This window comes from Scyliorhinus torazame, chromosome 7, assembly GCF_047496885.1.
Source record: "Scyliorhinus torazame isolate Kashiwa2021f chromosome 7, sScyTor2.1, whole genome shotgun sequence".
NCBI lineage: Eukaryota > Metazoa > Chordata > Chondrichthyes > Carcharhiniformes > Scyliorhinidae > Scyliorhinus > Scyliorhinus torazame.
In genome coordinates, this window is record NC_092713.1 from 166,547,028 (window position 1) to 166,570,743 (window position 23,716).

The window sequence follows — 23,716 nt, forward strand, 5'->3', positions numbered from 1 at the left end:
AAAGAAGTTCAAAAATGGGGGGCACAGAAACGCACTGCCAGTTCTGATAGTACATCGGATAGTGAACAGGTCCGCAGGAAAAGGTCGAGAACAATTGAAAGGACATCTCACAGCAGAAGGGGAAGATCAAGCAGTAGCAGTACAGAATGAGATACCAGGCGGGAGAGGGGACGTAGTTGATCAAGATCTCGGAACATGAATACCAATAGGAGTAGAAGCCCACATGCACGTGAGATTTTGGTGGCTTCCAATAAATTAGATGAAAAAGTTATCAAAGATGCCAAACAGCAAGAACTGTATAATTGGAGTGAATTTGGGGTGTACACGGAAGTACTGGATAGGGGACAAAGAGCTCTATCCCACAGATGGATTTGCACGGAAAAGGTTCTTCCGGATGGAACTTATAAGGCAAAGGCCAGGCTTGTGGCAAGGGGATTTGAAGAAAACTTAGAAGATCAGGATTTAATGGTAGATTCACCTACGGCAGGAAAGGTTATTTTAAAGATCTTCTTGGCTCTATTAGCCACAAGGGCATGGGAATGCAAATCTATAGATATAAAAGCTGCTTTTTGCAAGGGCATCAGCTCCAAAGAGACATTTGTCTCCGTCCTCCAAAAAAGGCAGCTAACACAGAAGGGGTACTCTGGAAGTTGAACAAATGTGTATATGGATTAAATGATGCATCTAAAGTCTGTTTTTTTTTGGTAAGGTCAGTTTTGTTAAAGTTAGGCTGTTGCCAGTTAAAAGCAGATCCAGCAATGTTTTACTGGCACTATAAAGGAAATCTTTCTGGCATCTTTATGATGCATGTCGATGATTTTTTGTGGGGTGGGACTAGTGATTTTGAAACTATTGTAATCTCTGGTTTGAGGAAAGAATTCAGGGTTGGAAGTCAGGCTTCCGGTGCATTTAAATATATTGGACTAGAAATCGGACAGACTAAGTTCGGAGCAACTTTATGTCAGCAATCTTATTTGGAAAGCATCAGCCCAATAGCAATTAGTCGTGGCCGGGTTTCACAAAAATCGTAATGGTTTCAAAGATGGAAAAAGAGCAACTGCGAAGTTTAATTGGGCAACTGAATTTGATAGGTCGACAGACGAGACCGGACATGAGTTTTGATGTCTTAGAGTTGAGTACAAAAATGAATGATTCCAAAGTGGAAGACATAATAAGAGCAAATAAAGCGTTGGTCAAACTAAAAATGCAGGAGTGTGTTTTGAGGTTCCCGGTTTTAGGTGACCTTAGGCACTTGAAACTCATAGTTTATAGTGATGCGTCCTATGCAAATTTATGTGATGGGGTTTCAAGCGCAGGAGGTTTTATAATTTTCCTTTTGGGGAACAATGGTAAATGTTGCCCTCTTGTGTGGGAAAAAAGAAAATAAGGAGAGTGGTCAAAAGCACTTTATCTGCTGAGACGTTAAGCCATGTAGAGGCGGTGGATATGGCTTTATATATCTCAGATATTGACAGAAATTTTGGGATTAGGGGATTTGGGAAATATACCTATTGAATGCCACATTGACAATAAATCCCTGTGGGAAAATGTGCACTCCACAAAAAGTGTCAATGAAAAAAGGTTAAGGATAGACATCGCATGTTTGAAGCAGATGTTGGACAGAGGGGAGATAGCAAAAATTAAATGGGTTGACGGAGCTATCAATTGTCAGACTGCTTTACAAAAAGAGGAGCTAGCTCACAGCAACTTTTGGATATTGTTAATGAAGGGTGTCTGTTTCTATGACTGTTTTTTTTTCTTCTTCCAAAAATGAAAAAAAAAGAAGGGGGGAAATTGCGTGTGTGTTTTTGAGTTTCTTGTAACTTTGCTTTACCTAGTTATTATTTTTTCCTCCAAGGAAGGGGGGACTGTTAAGTCATGGGTTAAGAGACATTCCAATTAGTTGTCTCATTTCTGTTAAGCATCCAATAATTGAAACTGATATGTAAAGGGGCTTCAGGTGGCCCTTGTGTCAGGTGATGTGATGTTAGAGTTTTGTGCAAAGTCTGTTGAAGGAAATTAAAGGTGTTTTGTGGAAAAGCAGCAGAACCTTTGACTCTTTATACAACAGCAGCTAAACGTCTAAGATACATTGGTGAGTCCATGCAGACCATTCACACCTCTTTAACCTGTGATTATCCCTCTCTCCAGTCGCACTGTCTGGACCTGTAAAGACTTAATTACCTGCAAAGACTCGCATTCAAATCATCATCATGCATCATTGACTTTGCCTATATATGTGTTTCTAGAACCCACCTCTTCACTCAACTGATGAACGAGCTGCCCTCCGAAAGCTAGTGATTCGAAACAAACCTGTTGGACTTTAACCTGGTGTTGTAAGACTTTTTACTGTTTAATACAAGGTGGTGTTTGTCAGTACATTTTCCATGCTGTATGGTTTCTCAGCATGGTGGGAGGGGATTAGTGCTCCGTTCTTTGAGGTGAGACAGTGATGTGTGTCCCAGTGTCTCAGACAGTGACGCTGTTGTTTTCTGTGACTGACGCTATGAAATCCATTCTCATTTCACTCACTGTGACAGGAGGTTAACGGCTTGATCAGTGGGGAGGGAGGAACAGACAGAACAAGGAGCTGCAATCATCAGTCACGGCCCAAAACCTTCACACAGCCCGCACAGTCCGGAAACTTCTTCACTAAATATTCTTTCAGCTCCTTGATGAGAGCCCTGGAGCTGGAAAGGGAAACAGAGAAAGACATATTTTTGAGAAGCTCATGTACACAATGTCCATTCTACATTACCCACTAATGACACTCCGCCGACATTCAACTCATTGTTTAAGCTCCAGCCCACCTCCTGTTCCTATCCATATGTTTCAGTTAAGGTGCCAGATAAGTCTACAGTATAGGAGGAGGCCATTCGGCCCCTCGTGTCTGTGCCAGCTGTTTACTAGAGTCATTCACAACTAACATCTCAGTTTAATGTCTGTTGCGGGGAAGTGACTGGAATCTGTCATTAGACACAAAATGAGTGAGAAATATGAACTGATCCGAGAGAGTCAGCATGGATTTAAAAAGGGTCAGACATGTTTAACTAATCTGGTTACATTTGTTAACAAGGTCACCAATGTGGCAGATAAGGGAATGTCCATGGATGTTATTTGTATGGATTTCCAGAAAACATTCTAGATGGTTCCATCCGAGAGTCTGGTGATAAAATAGAAGCATATGGAATTTGATGAAATCTTTTTCCATGGATGAGGAATTAGTTAGGAGGTAGGAGACAGGGAGTAGGGATAATGTGTGTGTACTCCAATCAGCAAGATGTGAATAGTGATGTCCTCAGGGATCTGTGCTGGAGCCTCAGCTTTTGAAAATGAATGAAAATTGCTTATTGTCACAAGTAGGCTTCAAAATGAAGTTATTGTGAAAAGCCCCTAGTCGCCACATTCCGGCGCCTGTTCGGGGAGGCTGGTACGGGAATCGAACCGTGCTGCTGGCCTGCCTTGGTCTGCTTTCAAAGCCAGCGATTTAGCCCTGTGCTAAACAGCCCCTTTTCACTGTATTTATCTCTGACTTGGATGAGGACTAGAGAGATATTCATTCGGTCAATGTTACCGAGGTAGAAATAGGACGTCTTAGTGATGGAGAGGATGATGTGGTGGGAAGCTCATTTCAGGGTCAAATAGGACACCATGGCTGTGAACTGTGTGGTTCAGAGTCAGACAGGCCCAGGGAGAGGGATGGAATCAGTGTCTGGGGAACAGAGATTGTGATGGGGACTGAAGACAATGGCAGATGGAGTTCAATGTGGGGATGTGAAATCATCCACTTTGGACCAAAGAAAGAGAAATCAGAGTTATTTCTAAATGGTGGGAAGCTGGGAATTGTGGAGGAACAGAGAGATGAGGCCAATGTTGTCAAGAGTCTGGTTGAGCAGCAGACAGTTGCTCAGGGAGAGGGATGGAGTTTGTATCGGGAGCTGGAGTCGATGGCTTTGATCTTCCCAATGTGTTTCCCAGTGAGCCTGGCTCCTCAGTCCTGACTGCTCTTAGCTGCTGTTCTTGTCACTGATTGGACAGTTATTGTTAGAGATTCAGACCACAGCAGAAATCCCCAGTGTAAAAAATAACTGCAAAGACTGTCAGATCGGAAGATTGAAACGTAACCAACAGAGGAAGTGAAAGAAGGGCTCAGAGCAGCTGGATGTTTGTTACTGACACAGGAGGAAACTGTGAACCGTGTCCACTACCTCGAATCTTCCAGCACAGAAGATTCTGCCCATCGTGCTGGGACTTACCCAATTAGTCCCACTCCCCCTCTCTATCGCCATAACCCAGCAAATCTTTCCTTTTCAGGGATATCTCCAATTGCCTCTTGTAGACCTGGGTCCACAGCACGAGACTGTCCCTAACCTGGCTCCAAATTGGCATCTCATTCATTCATTGGAAGACAAAATGCCTGGGCTGTGAAATGGAGCTCAGGGCTCTGAACATTCCCTCTCCCCTCCTGAGGGACACTTCATGCTGGGATACAGTTCCATGGAGCCCCACAGCACATTGTGGGGAGGCCGTGGTGTAGTTGTAATGTCACTGGACTAGTAATCCAGAGGCTCAGGCTAATGCTCTGGTCACAGGTTCAAATCCCACCATGGCAGCTGGTGGAATTTAAATTCAATGAATAAATCTGGAATTAAAAGCTCGTCTCATTAATGATGATCATGAAACCATTGTCGATTGTCGTAAAAACCCATCTGGTTCGCTCATGTCCTTTCGGGAAGGAAATCTGCTGTCCTTACCCGGTCTGGCCTACAGCCATGTGGCGAACTCTGAAATGGCCACTCAGTTGTATCAAACCGCTGAAAATCCTAAAAGGAATGAAACCGAATGCACAATCCGGCATCGACCTAGACCCGGAAACACCAACGGTAAACCCAGCCTTGTCATAGAGTCAGAGGTGTTTACAGCATGGAAACAGGCCCTTTGGCCCAGGTTGTCCATGCGGCTCTGGAAAGTCCTCCTCACTAACATCACGGCGCATGTTTCACAATTGGGAGATCTGTCCCACAGACTAGTCAGCAACAGCCTGGCATAGTCACACTCACAGAATCATACTTTACAGATAATGTCCCAAACACCATCATCACCCATGAGTATGTCCTGTCTCACCGACAGACCCGGCAGAGGTGGTATATAGTCGGGAGGGAGTCACCCTGGGTGTCCTCAACATTGAATCCAGACTCCATGTGTTCTCATGGTACCAGGTCAAACATGGACAAGGAAACCTCCTGGTGGTTTCCATCGACTGCAGTTTATGAATCAGAACTCCGCCATGTTGAACACGTAGTGGAAGAAGCACTGAGGGTGAAATGGCACAAGTTGTATTCTGGGTGGGGGAACTTCAATGTCCATCATGAACAGTGTCGCTGTAGCACCATTACTGACCGAGCTGACCGTGTCCTAAAGGACATAGCTGCTCGACTGGGTCTGTGGCAAGTGATGCGGGAACCAACATGAGGAAAAAACATACTTGACTTCATCAACCTGCCTGCCTCAGCTGCATCTGTCCATGACAGTATCGGTAGGAGTGACCACCACACAGTCCTTGTGGAGACAAAGTCCCATCTTCACATTGAGGATACCCTCCATTGTGTTTATGTGGCACTAACATCGTGAAAAATGGGATAGATTCAGAACAGATGTAGCAATTTTAAACTGGACATCCATGTGGCATGTGAGCCATCAGCAGCAAAACTGTCCTCAGCCACAACCTGTTGCCTCATTGTCCGGCATATCCCCCACGTTACCGTGACCACCAAGCCAGGGGATCAACCCTGCTTCACTCCCCGAACAAGCACCAGAATGTGGCGACTAGGGGCTTTTCAAGTAACTTCATTGAAGCCGACTTGTGACAACAACTGATTATTATTATAATTTAGAATGCAGACAGCATGTCAGGAGCAACACCAGGCATAGCTATAAATGAGCTGCCAACCTGGTGAAGCTACAGGACTACTTTCATGTTCAACAGCAGAAGCAGCAAGTGACAGGCAGAGCTAAGCGATCACACAACATGTGGATCAGATCGAAGCTCTGTCGTCCTTCCACATCCAGTGGTGAATGGTGGCGGACAATTAAACTCCTCATTGGAGGAGGAGGCTCCACAAATATCCCCATCCTCAATGGTGGGGAGCCCAGCACATCTGTGCAGCAGACAAGGCTGAAGCATTCACACCAATCTTTAGCCAGTAGTGCCGAGTGGATGATCCATCTCAGCCTGCTCCGGAGTTCCCAGAATCACAGATATCAGTCTTCAGCCAATTGGGTTGACTCCACGTGATATCAGGAAACAGCTGAAGGCACTGGATACTGCAAAGGCTCTGGGCCCTGACAATATTCTGGGAAGAGTACTGAAGACTTGTGCTCCAGAACTTTCCCCGAGCCAAGCTGTTCCCGTACAGCTACAACACTGGCATCTACCTGGCAATGTGGAAAATTGCCCAGGTATGTCCTGTACACAAGAAACAGGACAAATCCTATTCAGCCATTTGCTGCCCCGTCCATCTACACTTGGTCATTAGTAAAGTGATGGAAGGTGTCATTAACAGCGCGATCATGTGGCACTTACTCAGCAATAACCTGCTCTCTGATTCTCAGTTTGGGTCACTCATGTCCTGACCTCATTACAGCCTTGGTTCAAACATGGACAAAAGAGCTGAACTCCAGAGGTGAGGTGAGAGTGGATGCCTTTGACATCAAAGGAATAAAGGAGCTTAGGAAAACTGGGGCGAAATTCTCCCCCAACGGCGCGATATCCGCCGACTGGCGCCAAAAAGGGCGCCAATCAGACGGGCATTGCGCCGGCCCAAAGGTGCGGAATGCTAGGCCGACGCAGGAGGGATTTCCGCGCCGCCAGCTGGCGGAAATGGCGTTTGTTGCCCCGCCAGCTGGCGCGGAAATGCGGCGCATGCGCGGGAGCGTCAGCGGCCGCCGACAGTTTCCCGCGCATGCGCAGTGGGGAGAGTCTCTTCCGCCTCCGCCATGGTGGAGGCCGTGGCGTAGGCGGAAGGGAAAGAGTGCCCCCACGGCACAGGCCCGCCCGCGGATCGGTGGGCCCCGATCGCGGGCCAGGCCACCGTGGGGGCACCCCCCGGGGTCAGATCGCCCCGCGCCCCCCCTAGTACCCCGGAGCCCGCCCACGCCGCCTGGTCCCGCCGGTAAATGCCAGCTTTGATTTACGCCAGCGGGACAGGCAATTTCTGGGCGGGACTTCGGCCCGTCCGGGCCGGAGAATTGATCGGGGGGTCCCGCCAACCGGCGCGGCCCGATTTCCGCCCCCGCCCAATGTCCGGTACCGGAGACTTCGGCGGGGGCGGGATTCACGGCGGCCAACGGCCATTCTCCGACCCGGAGGGGGTCGGAGAATGACGCCCCTGGAGTCAATGCGAATTGTGAAAAACTCTTTGCTGACTGGAATCATGCGCGACACAAAGGAAAATGTTTCAGGTTTGGGCTGACAATGGCGAGTAACACACACGCCACACAGATACCAGGGAATGACCATCTGCAACAAGAGAGAATCTAACCATCGCCCCTTGCTATCACTGGCATCACTGAATCCCCCACTATACACATCCTGGGGATTACCATTGACCAGAAACTGAAATGGGCCACCCATAGAAATATTTGGCTACAAGAGCAGGTTAGAAGCTGGGAATCCTGCGGTGAGTAACTCCTGACTCCCCAAAGCCTGTCCACCATCTACAAGGCACAAATCAGGGCTGTGATTGAATACTCTCCACTTCCCTGGATGAGAGCAGCTCCAACAACACTCAAGAAGCTCAACATCATCCAGGACAAAGCAGCCTTTGATTGGCTCCCCACCCACCACCCTCCGTGTTCACTCCCTCCACCACTGATGCACTGCAGCAACTCGCCAAGGTTCCTTCAACATCCTCTTCAAAACCCACAACCACTAACATCTAGAAGGACAAGGTCAACAGGTACATGGGAACACCACCACCTGGGGGTTCCCCTCCAAGATACACCCTAAGCTGAATTGGGAATATATCTGCCGTTCCTCCACTGTCGTTTGGTAAACATTGTAAAAGTCCCTCCCTAACAGCACCGTGGATGTACCTACACCACATGGACTGCAGTGGTTCAAGAAGACAGCTCACCACCACCTCCTCAGGAGAAATTAGCATTGGCAATAAATGCTGGTCCAACCAGCGACGCCCTCATGCTGGGAATGGATAATTTGTTTAAAAATGCAACCTCAATGCTTCCCTATTCTGTGTGGGGAAGACTGGAATCTCTCAGCAGGATATTTGGCTGCAGGAGTCATCGCCACTTTGTCCAATTCTGCCCCCACCTGAAATCCCCACACAACCTGAATTTAAATAGCACCTTATTGCACAAAACATCCCAAAATGTTTCACAGAGCGACAGTAGGAGGAATGGAGAGGGATTCAGGGGACTTTAGGAATATTGATCGAAGGATTGGGTGAACAGTAGGAGTTTGATGGAGTGGAGTGACCTGGTGAGGGGGAGGGATTAAGGGAGAGAATTCAGAGAGCAGGGCCGTGCCGCCTGAACGCTCTGCTATCAATGTTGGGACGAAGGATGCAGAAATATGCAGTAGACCAGAGTCAGAAGTTGGAAGGATGAGGGGAATAATGTCAGTCTGCAGCAGGATGCAGAGGTATGGAGCAGTGAGGCAATGGAGGGAATTGGAGGTCAATGAGGTCAGGTGTTGTGGGTTAGTGAGGTCAGGGCAATGAGTCAGTGACGTCAGGGTTCACAGGTCAGTAACGTCAGAGGTAATTTAGGTCAGAACACAATGCCTTTGGAACAAGTTGGGGAATATGAAGCGTGGATGAATCAAGTTGAGAGAGGACATCGGAATAATGGCAGGGATAAAGGTTTCTGGTGAGGATTGAAGGGTCCAGTGGGAAGGAGGCCTATGTTTCCTGGTCCCTACTGGAGGATCCAGTGGGAAGGAGGCCCATGTTTACTGGTCCGCATTGGAGGATCCAGTGGGAAGGAGGCCCATGTTTCCTGGTCCCTATTGCAGGGTCGAGTGGGAAGGAGGCCCATGTTTACTGGTCCGCATTGGAGGATCCAGTGGGAAGGAGGCCCATGTTTCCTGGTCCCTATTGCAGGGTCGAGTGGGAAGGAGGCCCATGTTTACTGGTCCGCATTGGAGGATCCAGTGGGAAGGAGGCCCATGTTTCCTGGTCCCTATTGCAGGGTCGAGTGGGAAGGAGGCCCATGTTTACTGGTCCGCATTGGAGGGTCCAGTGGGAAGGAGGCCCATGTTTACTGGTCCGCATTGGAGGGTCCAGTGGGAAGGAGGCCCATGTTTACTGGTCCCTCTTGGAGGGTCCAGTGGGAAGGAGGCCCATGTTTACTGGTCCGCATTGGAGGATCCAGTGGGAAGGAGGCCCATGTTTCCTGGTCCCTATTGCAGGGTCGAGTGGTAAGGAGGCCCATATTTACTGGTCCGCATTGGAGGGTCCAGTGGGAAGGAGGCCCATGTTTACTTGTCCGCATTGGAGAGTCCAGTGGGAAGGAGGTCCATGTTACTGGTCCGCATTGGAGGGTCCAGTGAGAAGGAGGCCCATGTTTACTGGTCCCTCTTGGAGAGTCCAATGGGAAGGAGGCCCATGTTTACTGGTCCCTATTGGAGGGACAATATGGGAAAGATGGCTTTACTCCAGGAGAAGACATGCTCCTGGGGTCAAGGGCAACATCCATTGGTGGAGCTGAGCAGAGGGAGAATTATCCTTCATTTCACTGTGATCATCGAAGAATAGAATTTACAGTGATGAAGGAGGCCATTCGGCCCTTCGAATCTGAACCGGCCCTTGCAAAGAGCACCCTATCTAAGCCCACATCTCCACTGTATCCCCGTAACCCAACCTAACCTTATTTTGAGGCACTGAGGGCATTTACCTCACCTGCACATCTTTGGACTGTGAGAGGACCCAGAGCAGGGGGAGGAAACCCATGCAGGCACGGGGAGAACATGCAGACCTCGCACAGAATGTGATCGAAGTGGGACCCTGGTGCTGTAAAGAAACAGTGCTAACCACTGTGCTACCGTGCCGCCTCGGAGAGTGTGGGAAAGAGAGAGAGAGAAAGAGAGAGAGAGAGAGAGGGAAGCATTTGCATGTGATCCACCTGAGAGAGTGTGGGTAAGAGAGAGCAAGGGGTAGACTATGACAGAGAGAAAGAGGGAAGCATTTAACTTCTGCACCAGCCCTCAAAAGTGTTACAATCTTCAGTAATAATGCCTGTGATAGAGATCAGTTAGAGAATTACAGAGTGATGGAGAGTGGGAGAGAGAGAGACAGGCAGTGAGGGGGAGAGAGAGAGGGAGAGACAGCGAGAGAAGGGGAAAGAGAAAGAGAGAGAGCAGAGACTTAGGGACAGATACTGAGGAAGAGAAGGAGATGGAGGGAGGGATGGAGTGAGAGAGAAGAGGAAGTGAAGGTGCTGACGTGGTGTCTCTGCCTCATACCATTTACATACTGAGGAACGGGCAGTGAGACTCTCACAGGCTGCAGCTTTATAAAGCAGAGCCCAGTGAAGGGAGAATTTATCAGTAACCAGGCACAGGGACAGGAGCAGACACCATGATTTCAGCCATCCAGCTGATCTGGCCTCTGGCATTCTGCATCGCAGGTACAAATCTCTCTCTTTCCACCTGGAATATTTTCCTGCTCTCCATTTCAATCCAATTCTACTGACTTGTGATTGAAGGGAAAATGCTGAAAGCAGAGGAACAGTCAGTGTCTCCAACAATATCTCATTGTACAGGCTCTTTCTGTGACAGTTCTTACTTCACTCTGTTTCTCTATTACTCCTCAGGTATCAGTGGAGACATCACCATGACCCAGTCTCCCCCGGTGTTGTCATTGAGCCTGGGCCAGACCGCAACCATCACCTGTACGGCCAGTCAATCTGTTAGCAATGATGTTGCTTGGTACCAACAGCGAGAAGGTCAGAAACCGGCTCTGCTGATCTACTATGCAACAAACCGGTTCACAGGAATATCCGATCGATTCACCGGCAGTCAATCTGGAACACGATTCACCCTGACAATCAGCAATGTGCAGAATGAGGATGTCGCTGATTATTACTGTCAGCAACATAGCAGCTACCCCTACACAGTGATACAGAGCCTTACAAAAACCCCAATACGCACAGAACCACCTCCGCTCCTCACACTTCCCAGTTTTATATAATATATAATAAACACAAGCAAGGAAACTGAACAAAATATTCTCAGACATAAAGACATGAGCGAGAAACGCAGAGAGACAGAGAGAGGGTGAGAGTGTGAGTGAGAGACAGAGAGAGGGTGAGAGTGTGAGTGAGAGACAGAGGGTGAGAGTGAGTGAGTGAGAGTCAGAGAGAGGGTGAGAGTGAGTGAGTGAGAGGCAGAGAGAGTCAGAGAGAGGGTGAGAGTGTGAGTGAGAGACAGAGAGAGACGAGAGAGGGTGAGAGTGAGTGAGAGACAGAGAGAGACAGAGAGAGGGTGAGAGTGAGTGAGTGAGAGACAGAGAGAGACAGGGAGAGGGTGAGAGTGAGTGAGAGACAGAGACAGACAGAGAGAGGGTGAGAGTGAGTGAGTGATAGACAGAGAGAGAGTGAGAGTGAGTGAGTGAGAGACAGAGAGAGACAGAGAGAGGGTGAGAGTGAGTGAGTGAGAGTCAGAGAGAGGGTGAGAGTGAGTGAGTGAGAGACAGAGAGAGTCAGAGAGAGGGTGAGAGTGTGAGTGAGAGACAGAGAGAGACGAGAGAGGGTGAGAGTGAGTGAGAGACAGAGAGAGGGTGAGAGTGAGTGAGTGAGAGACAGAGAGAGACAGGGAGAGGGTGAGAGTGAGTGAGAGACAGAGACAGACAGAGAGAGGGTGAGAGTGAGTGAGTGATAGACAGAGAGAGAGTGAGAGTGAGTGAGTGAGAGACAGAGAGAGACAGAGAGAGGGTGAGAGTGAGTGAGTGAGTGAGAGACAGAGACAGACAGAGAGAGGGTGAGAGTGAGTGAGTGAGAGACAGAGAGAGTCAGAGAGAGGGTGAGAGTGAGTGAGTGAGTGAGTGAGAGACAGAGAGAGGGTGAGAGTGAGTGAGTGATAGACAGAGAGAGGGTGAGAGTGAGTGAGAGACAGAGAGAGGGTGAGAGTGAGTGAGTGAGAGACAGAGAGAGGGTGAGAGTGAGTGAGAGACAGAGAGAGGGTGAGAGTGAGTGAGTGAGAGACAGAGAGAGGGTGAGAGTGAGTGAGTGAGAGACAGAGAGAGGGTGAGAGTGAGTGAGTGATAGACAGAGAGAGACAGAGAGAGGGTGAGAGTGAGTGAGTGAAGCAGGGAGCAGAGGTTTTTGTACAGCCCCTGTACTGGAAGCTGCCAGTGTGGCTCACGTTCGGTAAAGGAACCAAGCTCAGACTGAGTAAGTAAATCCCAATCCTCCGTTATTAACCCTTTCAATACTGAAACTTTCTCAAACACAAATGCTGAATAGTTGAAGGTGTCAGTGGGGAGCTGCAGTGAATGAAATGGTTCATTGTAGAACACTGTAGAACAGGGTGCCCAGCTGTATTTCTTTAGTTCCATTCCCCCCTTTAAGCAGCAAAATATAAGTAAGCAGCTTTTACCCACCGTGTCGAGGAGATCTGGACGTTTGCAGACTGTGTTCACATTCCTGGACCATGGAGTGAAATCACTCACTAGACTCCTGTCAGTCTCCGTGTGACAGACACGGGCAGAGTTTGATGTGAGCTCTGGCTCTCTGTCACACTCTCTGATATAACTGATCACAGCAGCAGCAGCACAGTGAGACACCGAGGTCCCACTTCCCCCAGCTTTAACTCTGCTCTCTCCACTCCCTGCTTATCTCTTAGCAAAGTTCTGATGACAAACAGGTCCAGCAGGGCTCAGAGGACTTTTCAGAGTCAACACATTACGGCGGATCTGGAGTCACTTGTAGGCCGGACAAGGTCAGGAAGACAGATCCCCACTTCAGATCCACACATCCCATAAATGAACGTTTCTAAATGGCCCAAACTGCACTTTCCTGCCGGTCCCCACAACCCTTGATCCCCTCATCAATCAAAAATCTGTCTAACTCAGCCTCAATGTCTCAGATTCAATGTCCCAGCATGCACTGCTCTCTGGGAAAGAGAATTCTAAACACTAACAACCCTCTGAGAGAAGAAATACCTCCTCATCTCCGCCTTAAATGGGGATCCCTTATTTTTAAACTGTGTCCACTAATTCTAGATTCTCCATGAGGGGAAACATTCTCTCAGCATCCACCCTGTCAAGCTCCCTCGGAATCTTATATGTTTCAATAAGATCACCTCTCATTCTGCAATGAGGACAGACCCAACCAGCTCAACCTTTCCTCATCAGACATTCCATTCCTCAGTGGAATCAGCCCAGTGAACCTTCTCTGAACTGCTTCCAATGTCGGAATATCCGTCCTTAAGTAAGGACTTCCAAATATGTGCAGGTTAGGTGGAATGGCCATGCTAAATTGCCCTGAGGTTGGGTGGGGTTGCTGGGTTACGGGGATAGGGTGCAGCTGTGGGCTTAAGTAGGGTGCTCTTTCGAGGGCTGCACGGTGGTGCAGTGGTTAGCACTGCTGCCTCACGGCACCTAGGTCCCAGGTTTGATCCCGGCTCTGGGTCACTGTCCGTGTGGAGGTTGCACATGTTCCGTGTGTTCTGCCCCCACAACGCAAAAATGTGCAGGGTAGATGGATTGGCCAGACCAAATTGCCTCTTAATTGGAAAAAATCAATTGGGTATTCTAAATTTATTTTTAAAAAAAGGTAATGTAGAGTGCTCGTTCCACTCGATGGGCCGAATGGCCTCCTTCTGCACTGTAAATTCTATGATTCTATGAGACCAACAATGATAGCCAGTACTCATGGTGTAGTCTCACCAACGTGCTGTATCGATGGAGCAAGACTTCCCGACTTTTATACTCCATCCCCCTTGTAATAAAGGACAACATTCCACTTACCTTCCTAATCACTTGCTGTACTTGCAGGTTAACTTTCTGTGATTCATACACAAGGCCACCCCGATCCCTCTGTACCACAGCTTTCTGCAGTCTCTCTCCATTTCAATAATATGCTGCTTTTCTATTCTCCCTAACAAAGTGGACAAGCTCACATTTCCCCACATTATACTCCATCTGTCAAATGTTCTCCCCACTCACTGAACCTATCAATGTCCCTTTTCAGACTCTGTATCCTCCTCACAACTTGCTTTCCTACCTATCATTTTATCATCAGCAAATTTAGCTCCATTACTGTCATTCCATTCATCCAGCTCATTAATGTAGATTGTCGAGTTGAAACCCCAAACAACAGCCATCTTCCTTTGTGCTGGGTGTGACCCAACCAGCGGAGAGTTTCCCCCTGATTCCCATTGACTCCAGTTTTGTTTGGGCTCCATGATATTAAACTCAGTCAAATGCTGCCGCGATGTCAAGGGCAGTTAGTCACTCTGGCCTCACCTCTGGAGTTCAACTCTTTTGTCCATGTTTGAATCAAGGCTGTAATGCGGTCAGGAGCGAAGTGACCCTGGCAGATCCTGAACTGAGTGTCAGCGAGCAGGTTATTGCTGAGTAAGTGCTACTTGATAGCAGTGTCGATAACAACACCCATCATTTTGCTGATGATCGATGGATAGTAATTGTTCGGATTGGATTTGTCCAGCTTTTTGTGGACAGGACACACCTGGGTAACTGGTCGATGCCAGTTTTGTAGCTAAACTGGAACAGCTTGGCTAGGGGTGTGTCCTGGACACAAGACCACCAGAAATAGGGGCCGGATTTCTCCAGTGTTGCAATTCAATTTTCCCGCCAGCAGCACAGCACCGCCAGCGGGTTTCACAGCGGCTGGGGTGGTTGCTATGGCAAATCCCATTGACAATCGTCGGGAAGATATTATCCTGCCGCCAGCGAATGGCACGCAGCCAAGAATCACAGAATCAGAATAGAATTTACAGTGCAGAAGGAGGCTATTCGGCCCATCGAGTCTGCACCAGCTCTTTGAAAGAGCACCCTACACAAGCCCACACCTCCACCCTATCCCCATAACCCAGTAACCTCACCCAACACTAAGGGCAATTTTGGACACTAAGGGCAATTTAGCATGGCCAATCCACCTAACCTGCACATCTTTGGACTGTGGGAGGAAACCGGAGCACCCGGAGGAAACCCACGCAGGCACGGGGAGAACGTGCAGACTCCGCACAGACAGTGACCCAAGCCGGGAATCGAACTTGAGACCCTGGAGCTGTAAAGCAATTGTGCTAACCACTATGCTACCATGCGGCTGGTGAACCGGACGTTCCCGGCAGGAGCAGGGATAGATTATTCTGACCCCTGGACACAGAGGCTAATGTAATCTCACTCTTGACCTCAGCCCAGGGCTGGGCAGCAAGGTTTGAAGTGAAATCTAGAACCTTCTACACTGGCAGCCAATCAGTAACCTTTGTGAAGTGTGTTGCTCCAAGTCAGCTCCAATGTTCTGGGATAAAGTTCACCCGATCTGTGTGTGATCTGAGGTTTGTTAATGTTCAACCTGTTCCCCCCAGACTGACCGATCAATAGTTCGAGCTTCCTGACTGGTTAACAGTCTCTTAAAGGGACACTGTGTCTTTAAATACTCTATTAACCATTTCAGTGCTGAATTTCTCGTGAACTTCTTTCAAATTTTTAGGTAACATTCCAAAATGATCCAATCAGTTTAAAACCAGACTTTTACCTCCTGACACTGAACCAATTTGAAATCCAATTTGTCACTTTCCCCTGGATTCCATCAGCTTTTAATTTCCAGACCCATCTGTCATTGGAAACTTGTGAAAATCCTTGGAAAATCCATGTTGTCAACATCAGATTCCCTTCCCTCATCACCCCTCCTCTTTCCCTCCACATCAAATTCAAAATCTCTCCCTCGGCCTATCTCTTCCTCCCTTTTAAACAACGGTATAACATTATCAGTCCTCCAATCCTCCGTCCGACACCATGCCTGTACTCAGATAGGATTGGAAAATAATGGTCAGAGCCTCCGCTATTTCTTCCCTTGCTTCCCTTAGCAGCCTTCGATACATTTCACCTGGGCCTGGGGGTATCTCCACTTTCAAATTCGATAGGCACGTTAATATCTCCTCTCTCACTATCTTTATCACATCCAATATTTCACAGTTCTCCTCCTCCTGAACTACAATGTCTGCTTTGTCCCTCTCATTTGTGAAAACTGATGTAAATTATTCATTAAGAACCATCTCCATGTCTTCTACCTCCACACACAAGTTACCATTTTGCTCTCCAATTGGTTCCACTCATTCATTCGTTATCCTGCAGCAACGCCCCACACTATTGATTTGTGTGAACATATTGGTTCTGAAATCTCTCTATCTCCAGCTTAAATATCCTCCCACTGCTCTGACACTGTTTTACCCTCAAGTCGCTGTTTCCTGTCCATTTTGTCAAATCCCAGTTTCGTAAAATTGACCTTTCCCCAATTTAAAACTTTTCCTCTTGGTCTATCTTTACCCTTTTCCATAACTACTCTAAATCTAACTGAATTATGATCACTATTACCCAAATACACTCCTACTGATACCCCTTCCACCTGCCCAGATTCAATCCCTAAATTTGTCCAAAACTGCTCCTTCTCTTGTTGGAATTGTTCCGTGCTGCTTAGAAAGGTTGCTCAGAATGGATTGTCAGAATTCTACATCATCAATACATTGACACATGTGTTGATTCCAGTTAATATTTGGGAAGTTGAAACCCTTTATAATGGCAGCAATTAAAATTCCTTCCTTTCTCTTTCAGGCCGTGAGAATTCACAACCCACGCTAACCCTGCTACCCCCCTCGCTGGAGGAGGTCAAGACAAAGGACACTGCCACCCTGGTGTGCCTTGCCAATCACTTCTATCCTGATGAGGTGGTGGTGGAGTGGAAGAAGGACGGGGCAGTCATTGCGGACGGGGTTCAGACCAGCAACTACCTGCGAGCTTCGGACAACACCTACAGCGTCAGCAGCCTGCTGACCCTCTCTGGCTCTGCCTGGGAGTCCAACGCCCGCTTCTCCTGTGCCCTCACCCATGTGAGCCTCTCCTCTGCCCTCAGCAAGAGCATCAGGAGGTCAGAATGTGCGTAGAGTGTCAGAGACAGTCCACAGAGGAGACACAACTTTAAACAGAACAGGGGTGAGCTGGGAGGACAAAGGTCATTGTCAGCACTGAATTACAACTCTCTTCCTTCTCGGGACTGGGTCTGAGACACTTCTGAGGGTCAGGGGTTAAGACATGTTTTTGGGACATTGTGGAGGGATATTTACTCTGCATGTAATCCCATGCAGCATCTGTTCTGGGAAAGTTTGATGGGACAGTGCAGACTCGTGATGCCAAGTAAAACCTCTCTAAGATGCTGAAGACGTCAGCTGTACCAAAATAACGTGACCCCTGAAGTCTCTGCTTCAGGGAACCAGACCTCCTTCCAGCTCACCCTGCAGTTACAATTTAAGGTTTAGTCACTGTTTAAAGGGACAGGATTCTCATGTCATTGAGTGTTTTAATAAATCCATATTTTCCCTGTGAATTTCTCCAGCTTTCTCTGGCTGGGCTGTTTATTGAAGTCTTTTTTCTGACAATGTAAATCTGTAAAAGGTAATAAACATTAAGAATATTCAGTATGTGCCTCGTGTGTGCTTTGGAAATGTCCCTCCTCCTCATCAGCTGATTGGCTGCATTTCATCAAGTGTTTGTCATGATTGGCTGGTTTGCCTGTCAATCAATGACACATCTGCAGAAGATTGGATTCAAAGACAATTATCAATCATTTTAAAATAATCAGTTTTATCTGTTTTGTGAGGGTCACGAAGAATCCAGCACGAGTTGAAGGATAGAAAGAAATAACATTTATTTACAATAACATATATATACAAAAGCAGCAGCAGCAGCAGCAGCAGCAACTCCCTTCCTGCTCACGCCTCTCCAGCTGGTTCCAAACAGGCCAGCTTTATTTATGCAGGAGTCTGCTAATGATTTCTCCGCCCCCCTCATTGGGGAGGCTCATACTCCCAAAGGATTGTGGGATTGCCATTAGACCCCAGCCAATGGTAAGCAGGCAGGTTATAACTTGCCTCCCCCCCAAAGTCCAAGGAATCCACCGACGACCCTGGCGACTGGGCCGTGTGAAAGCTGGGTAGGGTGATAGCTGGGTAGGGTGACAGCTGGGTAGGGTGATAGCTGGGCAGTGTGATAGATGGGTAGGGTGATAGCTGGGTAGGGTAATATTTGGGTAGGGTGATAGCTGGGTAGGGTGATAGCTGGGTAGGGTGATAGCTGAGTAGGGTGATAGCTGGGTAGGGTGATAGCTGGGTAGGGTGATAGCTGGTTAGTGTGATAACTGGGTAGGGTGATAGCTGGGTAGGGTGATAGCTGGGTAGGAAATTAGCTGGGGTGGGTGATAGCTGGGTAGTGTGATAGCTGGGTAGGGTGATAGCTGGGTAGGGTGATAGCTGGGTAGGGTGACAGCTGGGCAGGTTAATAGCTGGGTAGGGTGATAGATGGGTAGGGTGATAGCTGGGTTGGGTGATAACTGGGTAGGGTGGGTAGCTGGGTAGGGTGATCGCTGGGTAGGGTGATAGCTGTGTATTGTGATAGCTGGGTAGGGAATTAGCTGGGTTGGGTGATAGCTGGGTAGTGTGATAGCTGGGTAGGGTGATAACTGGGTAGGGTGATAGCTGGGTAGTGTGAATGCTGGGTAGGGTGATAACTGGGTAGGGTGATAGCTGGGTAGGGTGATAGCTGGGCAGGTTGATAGCTGGGTAGGGTGGGTAGCTGGGTAGGGTGATAGCTGGGTAGGGTGATAGCTGGGTAGGGTGATAACTGGGTGGGGTGACAGCTGGGTGGGGTGACAGCTGGGTAGGGTGACAGCTGGGGAGGGTGATAGCTGGGTAGGGTGATAGCTGGGTAGGGTGACAGCTGGGTAGGGTGATTGCTGGGGAGGGTGATAGCTGGGTAGGGTGATAGCTGGGTAGTGTGATAGCTGGGTAGGGTGACAGCTGTGTAGGGTGATAGCTGGGTAGTGTGATAGCTGGGTTGGGTGATAGCTGGGTAGGGTGATAGCTGGGTAGGGTGACAGCTGGGTAGGGTGATAGCTGGGTAGGGTGATACCTGGGTAGGGTGATAACTGGGTAGGATGATAGCTGGGTAGGGTGATAACTGGGTAGAGTGATAGCTGGGTAGGGTGATAGCTGGGTAGTGTGATAGCTGGGTAGGGTGATAGCTGGGTAGGGTGATATCTGGGTAGGGTGATAGCTGGGTAGAGTGATAGCTGGTTAGAGCGATAGCTGGGTAGGGTGATAGCTGGGTAGTGTGATAGCTGGGTAGGGTGATATGTGGTTAGCGTGATAGCTGGGTAGGGTGATAGCTGGGTAGGGTGATAGCTGGGTAGGGTGATAGCTGGGTAGGGTGCCAGCTGGGTAGGGTGATAGCTGGGTAGGGTGATAGCTGGGTAGGGTGATAGCTGGGTAGGGTGACAGCTGGGTAGGGTGACAGATGGGTAGGGTGATAGCTGGGTAGGGTGACAGCTGGGTAGGGTGTTAGCTGGTAGGGTGATCGATGGGTAAGGTGATTGCTAGGTAGGGTGATAGCTGGGTAGGGTGATAGCTGGGTAGGGTGATAGCTGGGTAGGGTGATATCTGGGTAGGGTGACAGCTGGGTAGGGTGAAAGCTGGGTAGGGTGATAACTGGGTAGGGTGACAGCTGGGTAGGGTCATAGCTGAGTAGGGCTGGTAGGGTGATAGCTGGGTAGGGTGATACCTGGGTAGGGTGACAGCTGGGTAGGGTGATTGCTGGGGAGGGTGATAGCTGGGTAGGGTGATAGCTGGGTAGTGTGATAGCTGGGTAGGGTGACAGCTGTGTAGGGTGATAGCTGGGTAGTGTGATAGCTGGGTTGGGTGATAGCTGGGTAGGGTGATAGCTGGGTAGGGTGACAGCTGGGTAGGGTGATAGCTGGGTAGGGTGATACCTGGGTAGGGTGATAACTGGGTAGGATGATAGCTGGGTAGGGTGATAACTGGGTAGAGCGATAGCTGGGTAGGGTGATAGCTGGGTAGTGTGATAGCTGGGTAGGGTGATAGCTGGGTAGGGTGATATCTGGGTAGGGTGATAGCTGGGTAGAGTGATAGCTGGTTAGAGCGATAGCTGGGTAGGGTGATAGCTGGGTAGTGTGATAGCTGGGTAGGGTGATATGTGGTTAGCGTGATAGCTGGGTAGGGTGATAGCTGGGTAGGGTGATAGCTGGGTAGGGTGATAGCTGGGTAGGGTGATAGCTGGGTAGGGTGCCAGCTGGGTAGGGTAATAGCTGGGTAGGGTGATAGCTGGGTAGGGTGATAGCTGGGTAGGGTGACAGCTGGGTAGGGTGACAGATGGGTAGGGTGATAGCTGGGTAGGGTGACAGCTGGGTAGGGTGTTAGCTGGTAGGGTGATCGATGGGTAAGGTGATTGCTAGGTAGGGTGATAGCTGGGTAGGGTGATAGCTGGGTAGGGTGATAGCTGGGTAGGGTGATATCTGGGTAGGGTGACAGCTGGGTAGGGTGAAAGCTGGGTAGGGTGATAACTGGGTAGGGTGACAGCTGGGTAGGGTCATAGCTGAGTAGGGCTGGTAGGGTGATAGCTGGGTAGGGTGATACCTGGGTAGGGTGACAGCTGGGTAGGGTGATAGCTGGGTAGGGTGATAAGTGGGTAGGGTCACAGCTGGGTAGGGTGATAGCTGAGTAGGGTGATAGCTGGGTAGGGTGATTGCTGGGTAGGGTGGGTAGCTGGGTAGGGTGATAGCTGGGTAAGGTGATAGCTGGGTAGGTTGATTGCTGGGTAGGGTGATTAGCTGGGTAGGGTGATAGCTGGGTAGGGTGCTAGCTGGGTAGGGTGATTGCTGGGTAGGGTGGGTAGCTGGGTAGGATGATAGCTGGGTAGGGTGGGTAGCTGGGTAGGGTGATAGCTGGGTAGGGTGATAGCTGGGTAGGGTGGGTAGCTGGGTCGGGTGATAACTGGGTAGGGTGATAGCTGGGTAGGGTGATAACTGGGTAGGGTGATAGCTGGGTAGGGTGGGTAGCTGGGTAGGGTGATAGCTGGGTAGGGTGATATCTGGGTAGGGTGATATCTGGGTAGGGTGTTAGCTGGTAGGGTGATAGCTGGGTAGGGTGACAGCTGGGTAGGGTGATAGCTGGGTAGGGTGTTAGCTGGGTAGGGTGACAGCTGGGTAGGGTGATAGCTGGGTAGTGTGTTAGCTGGTAGGGTGATCGATGGGTAAGGTGATAGCTGGGTAGGGTGATAGCTGGGTAGGGTGATAGCTGGGTAGGGTGATAGCTGGGTAGGGTGATAGCTGGGTAGTGTGATAGCTGGGTAGGGTGATAGCTGGGTAGGGTGATATCTGGGTAGGGTGATAGCTGGGTAGAGTGATAGCTGGGTAGAGCGATAGCTGGGTAGGGTGATAGCTGGGTAGGGTGATAGCTGGGTAGGGTGATATGTGGTTAGCGTGATAGCTGGGTAGGGTGATAGCTGGGTAGGGTGATAGCTGGGTAGGGTGATAGCTGGGTAGGGTGATAGCTGGGTAGGGTGACAGCTGGGTAGGGTGATAGCTGGGTAGGGTGACAGCTGGGTAGGGTGATAGCTGGGTAGGGTGATAGCTGGGTAGGGTGATAGCTGGGTAGGGTGACAGCTGGGTAGGGTGACAGATGGGTAGGGTGATAGCTGGGTAGGGTGACAGCTGGGTAGGGTGATAGCTGGGTAGGGTGATAGCTGGGTAGGGTGATATCTGGGTAGGGTGACAGCTGGGTAGGGTGATAGCTGGGTAGGGTGATAACTGGGTAGGGGACAGCTGGGTAGGGTCATCGCTGAGTAGGGTGATAGCTGGGTAGGGTGATAGCTGGGTAGGGTGATAGCTGGGTCGGGTGATACCTGGGTAGGGTGACAGCTGGGTAGGGTGATAGCTGGGTAGGGTGATTGCTGGGTAGGGTGGGTAGCTGGGTAGGGTGATAGCTGGGTAGGGTGATAGCTGGGTAGGGTGATTGCTGGGTAGGGTGATTGCTGGGTAGGGTGGGTAGCTGGGTAGGATGATAGCTGGGTAGGGTGGGTAGCTGGGTAGGGTGATAGCTGGGTAGGGTGGGTAGCTGGGTAGGGTGATAACTGGGTAGGGTGATAGCTGTGTAGGGTGGGTAGCTGGGTAGGGTGATAGCTGGGTAGGGTGATATCTGGGTAGGGTGATATCTGGGTAGGGTGTTAGCTGGTAGGGTGATAGCTGGGTAGGGTGACAGCTGGGTAGGGTGATAGCTGGGTAGGGTGTTAGCTGGGTAGGGTGACAGCTGGGTAGGGTGCTAGCTGGGTAGTGTGTTAGCTGGTAGGGTGATCGATGGGTAAGGTGATTGCTGGGTCGGGTGATAGCTCGGTAGGGTGATAGCTGGGTAGGGTGACAGCTGGGTAGGGTGATAGCTGGTTAGGGTGATAGCTGGGTAGGGTGACAGCTGTGTAGGGTGATAGCTGGGTACGGTGATAACTGGGTAGGGTGATTGCTGGGTAGGGTGAGTAGCTGGGTAGGGTGATAGCTGGGTAGGGTGATTGCTGGGTAGGTTGATTGCTGGGTAGGGTTGGTAGCTGGGTAGGGTGAGAGCTGGGTAGGGTGATAGCTGGGTAGGGTGATTGCTGGGTAGGGTGGGTAGCTGGGTAGGGTGATAGCTGGGTAGGGTGGGTAGCTGGGTAGGGTGATAGCTGGGTAGGGTGATAGCTGGGTAGGGTGGATAGCTGGGTCGGGTGATAACTGTGTAGGGTGATAGCTGGGTAGGGTGGGTAGCTGGGTAGGGTGATAGCTGGGTAGGGTGATAGCTGGGTAGGGTGATTGCTGGGTAGGGTGGGTAGCTGGGTAGGGTGATAACTGGGTAGGATGATAGCTGGGTAGGATGATAGCTGGGTAGGATGATAGCTGGGTAGGATGATAGCTGGGTAGGGTGGGTAGCTGGGTAGGGTGATAGCTGTGGAGAGTGATAGCTGGGTAGGGTGGGTAGCTGGGTAGGATGATAGCTGGGTAGGGTGATAGCTGAGTAGGATGATAGCTGGGTAGGGTGGGTAGCTGGGTAGGGTGATAGCTGGGTAGGGTGATAGCTGGGTAGGGTGATAGCTGGGTAGGGTGATAGCTGGGTAGGGTGATAGCTGGGTAGGGTGATAGCTGGGTAGGGTGATAGCTGGGTAGGGTGGGTAGCTGGGTAGGGTGATAGCTGGGTAGGGTGATAGCTGGGTAGGGTGATAGCTGGGTAGGGTGACAGCTGGGTAGGGTGATAGCTGGGTAGGGTGATAGCTGGGTAGGATGATAGTTGGGTAGGGTGGGTAGCTGGGTAGGGTGATAGCTGGGTCGGGTGATAGCTGGGTAGGGTGATAGCTGGGTAGGGTGTTAGCTGGGTAGGGTGATAGCTGTGTAGGGTGATAGCTGGGTAGGGTGATAGCTGGGTAGGGTGATAGCTGGGTAGGGTGATAGCTGGGTAGGGTGATAGCTGGGTATGGTGGGTAGCTGGGTAGGATGATAGTTGGACACGCTGCCAGATGGGTAGGTTGGTTAGTGAGTCGAGTGGTTAGTTGGCCAGCTCCTGGACAAGCTGTTCCCGTGCGGATACATCACTGGCATCTCCCCAGCAATGTGGAAAATTGCCCAGGAATGTCCTGTACACGAAAAGCAG

The 23,716-nt window shown here is 49.8% G+C and overlaps 2 gene segments (V, D, J or C); both read left to right on the forward strand.

The window, feature by feature from the left end:
* The first annotated feature begins 10,525 nt into the window (after nucleotides 1–10,525).
* Nucleotides 10,526–11,222, forward strand: LOC140426684 (immunoglobulin kappa variable 3-15-like). The segment is given in 2 exon segments: nucleotides 10,526–10,644; nucleotides 10,831–11,222. Coding segments are annotated over 2 exon segments (426 nt in total).
* Nucleotides 11,223–16,694: 5,472 nt separating this feature from the next.
* On the forward strand, nucleotides 16,695–17,143 carry LOC140427366 (Ig lambda chain C region-like). The segment is given in 2 exon segments: nucleotides 16,695–16,701; nucleotides 16,815–17,143. Coding segments are annotated over 2 exon segments (336 nt in total).
* Nucleotides 17,144–23,716: the final 6,573 nt, after the last annotated feature.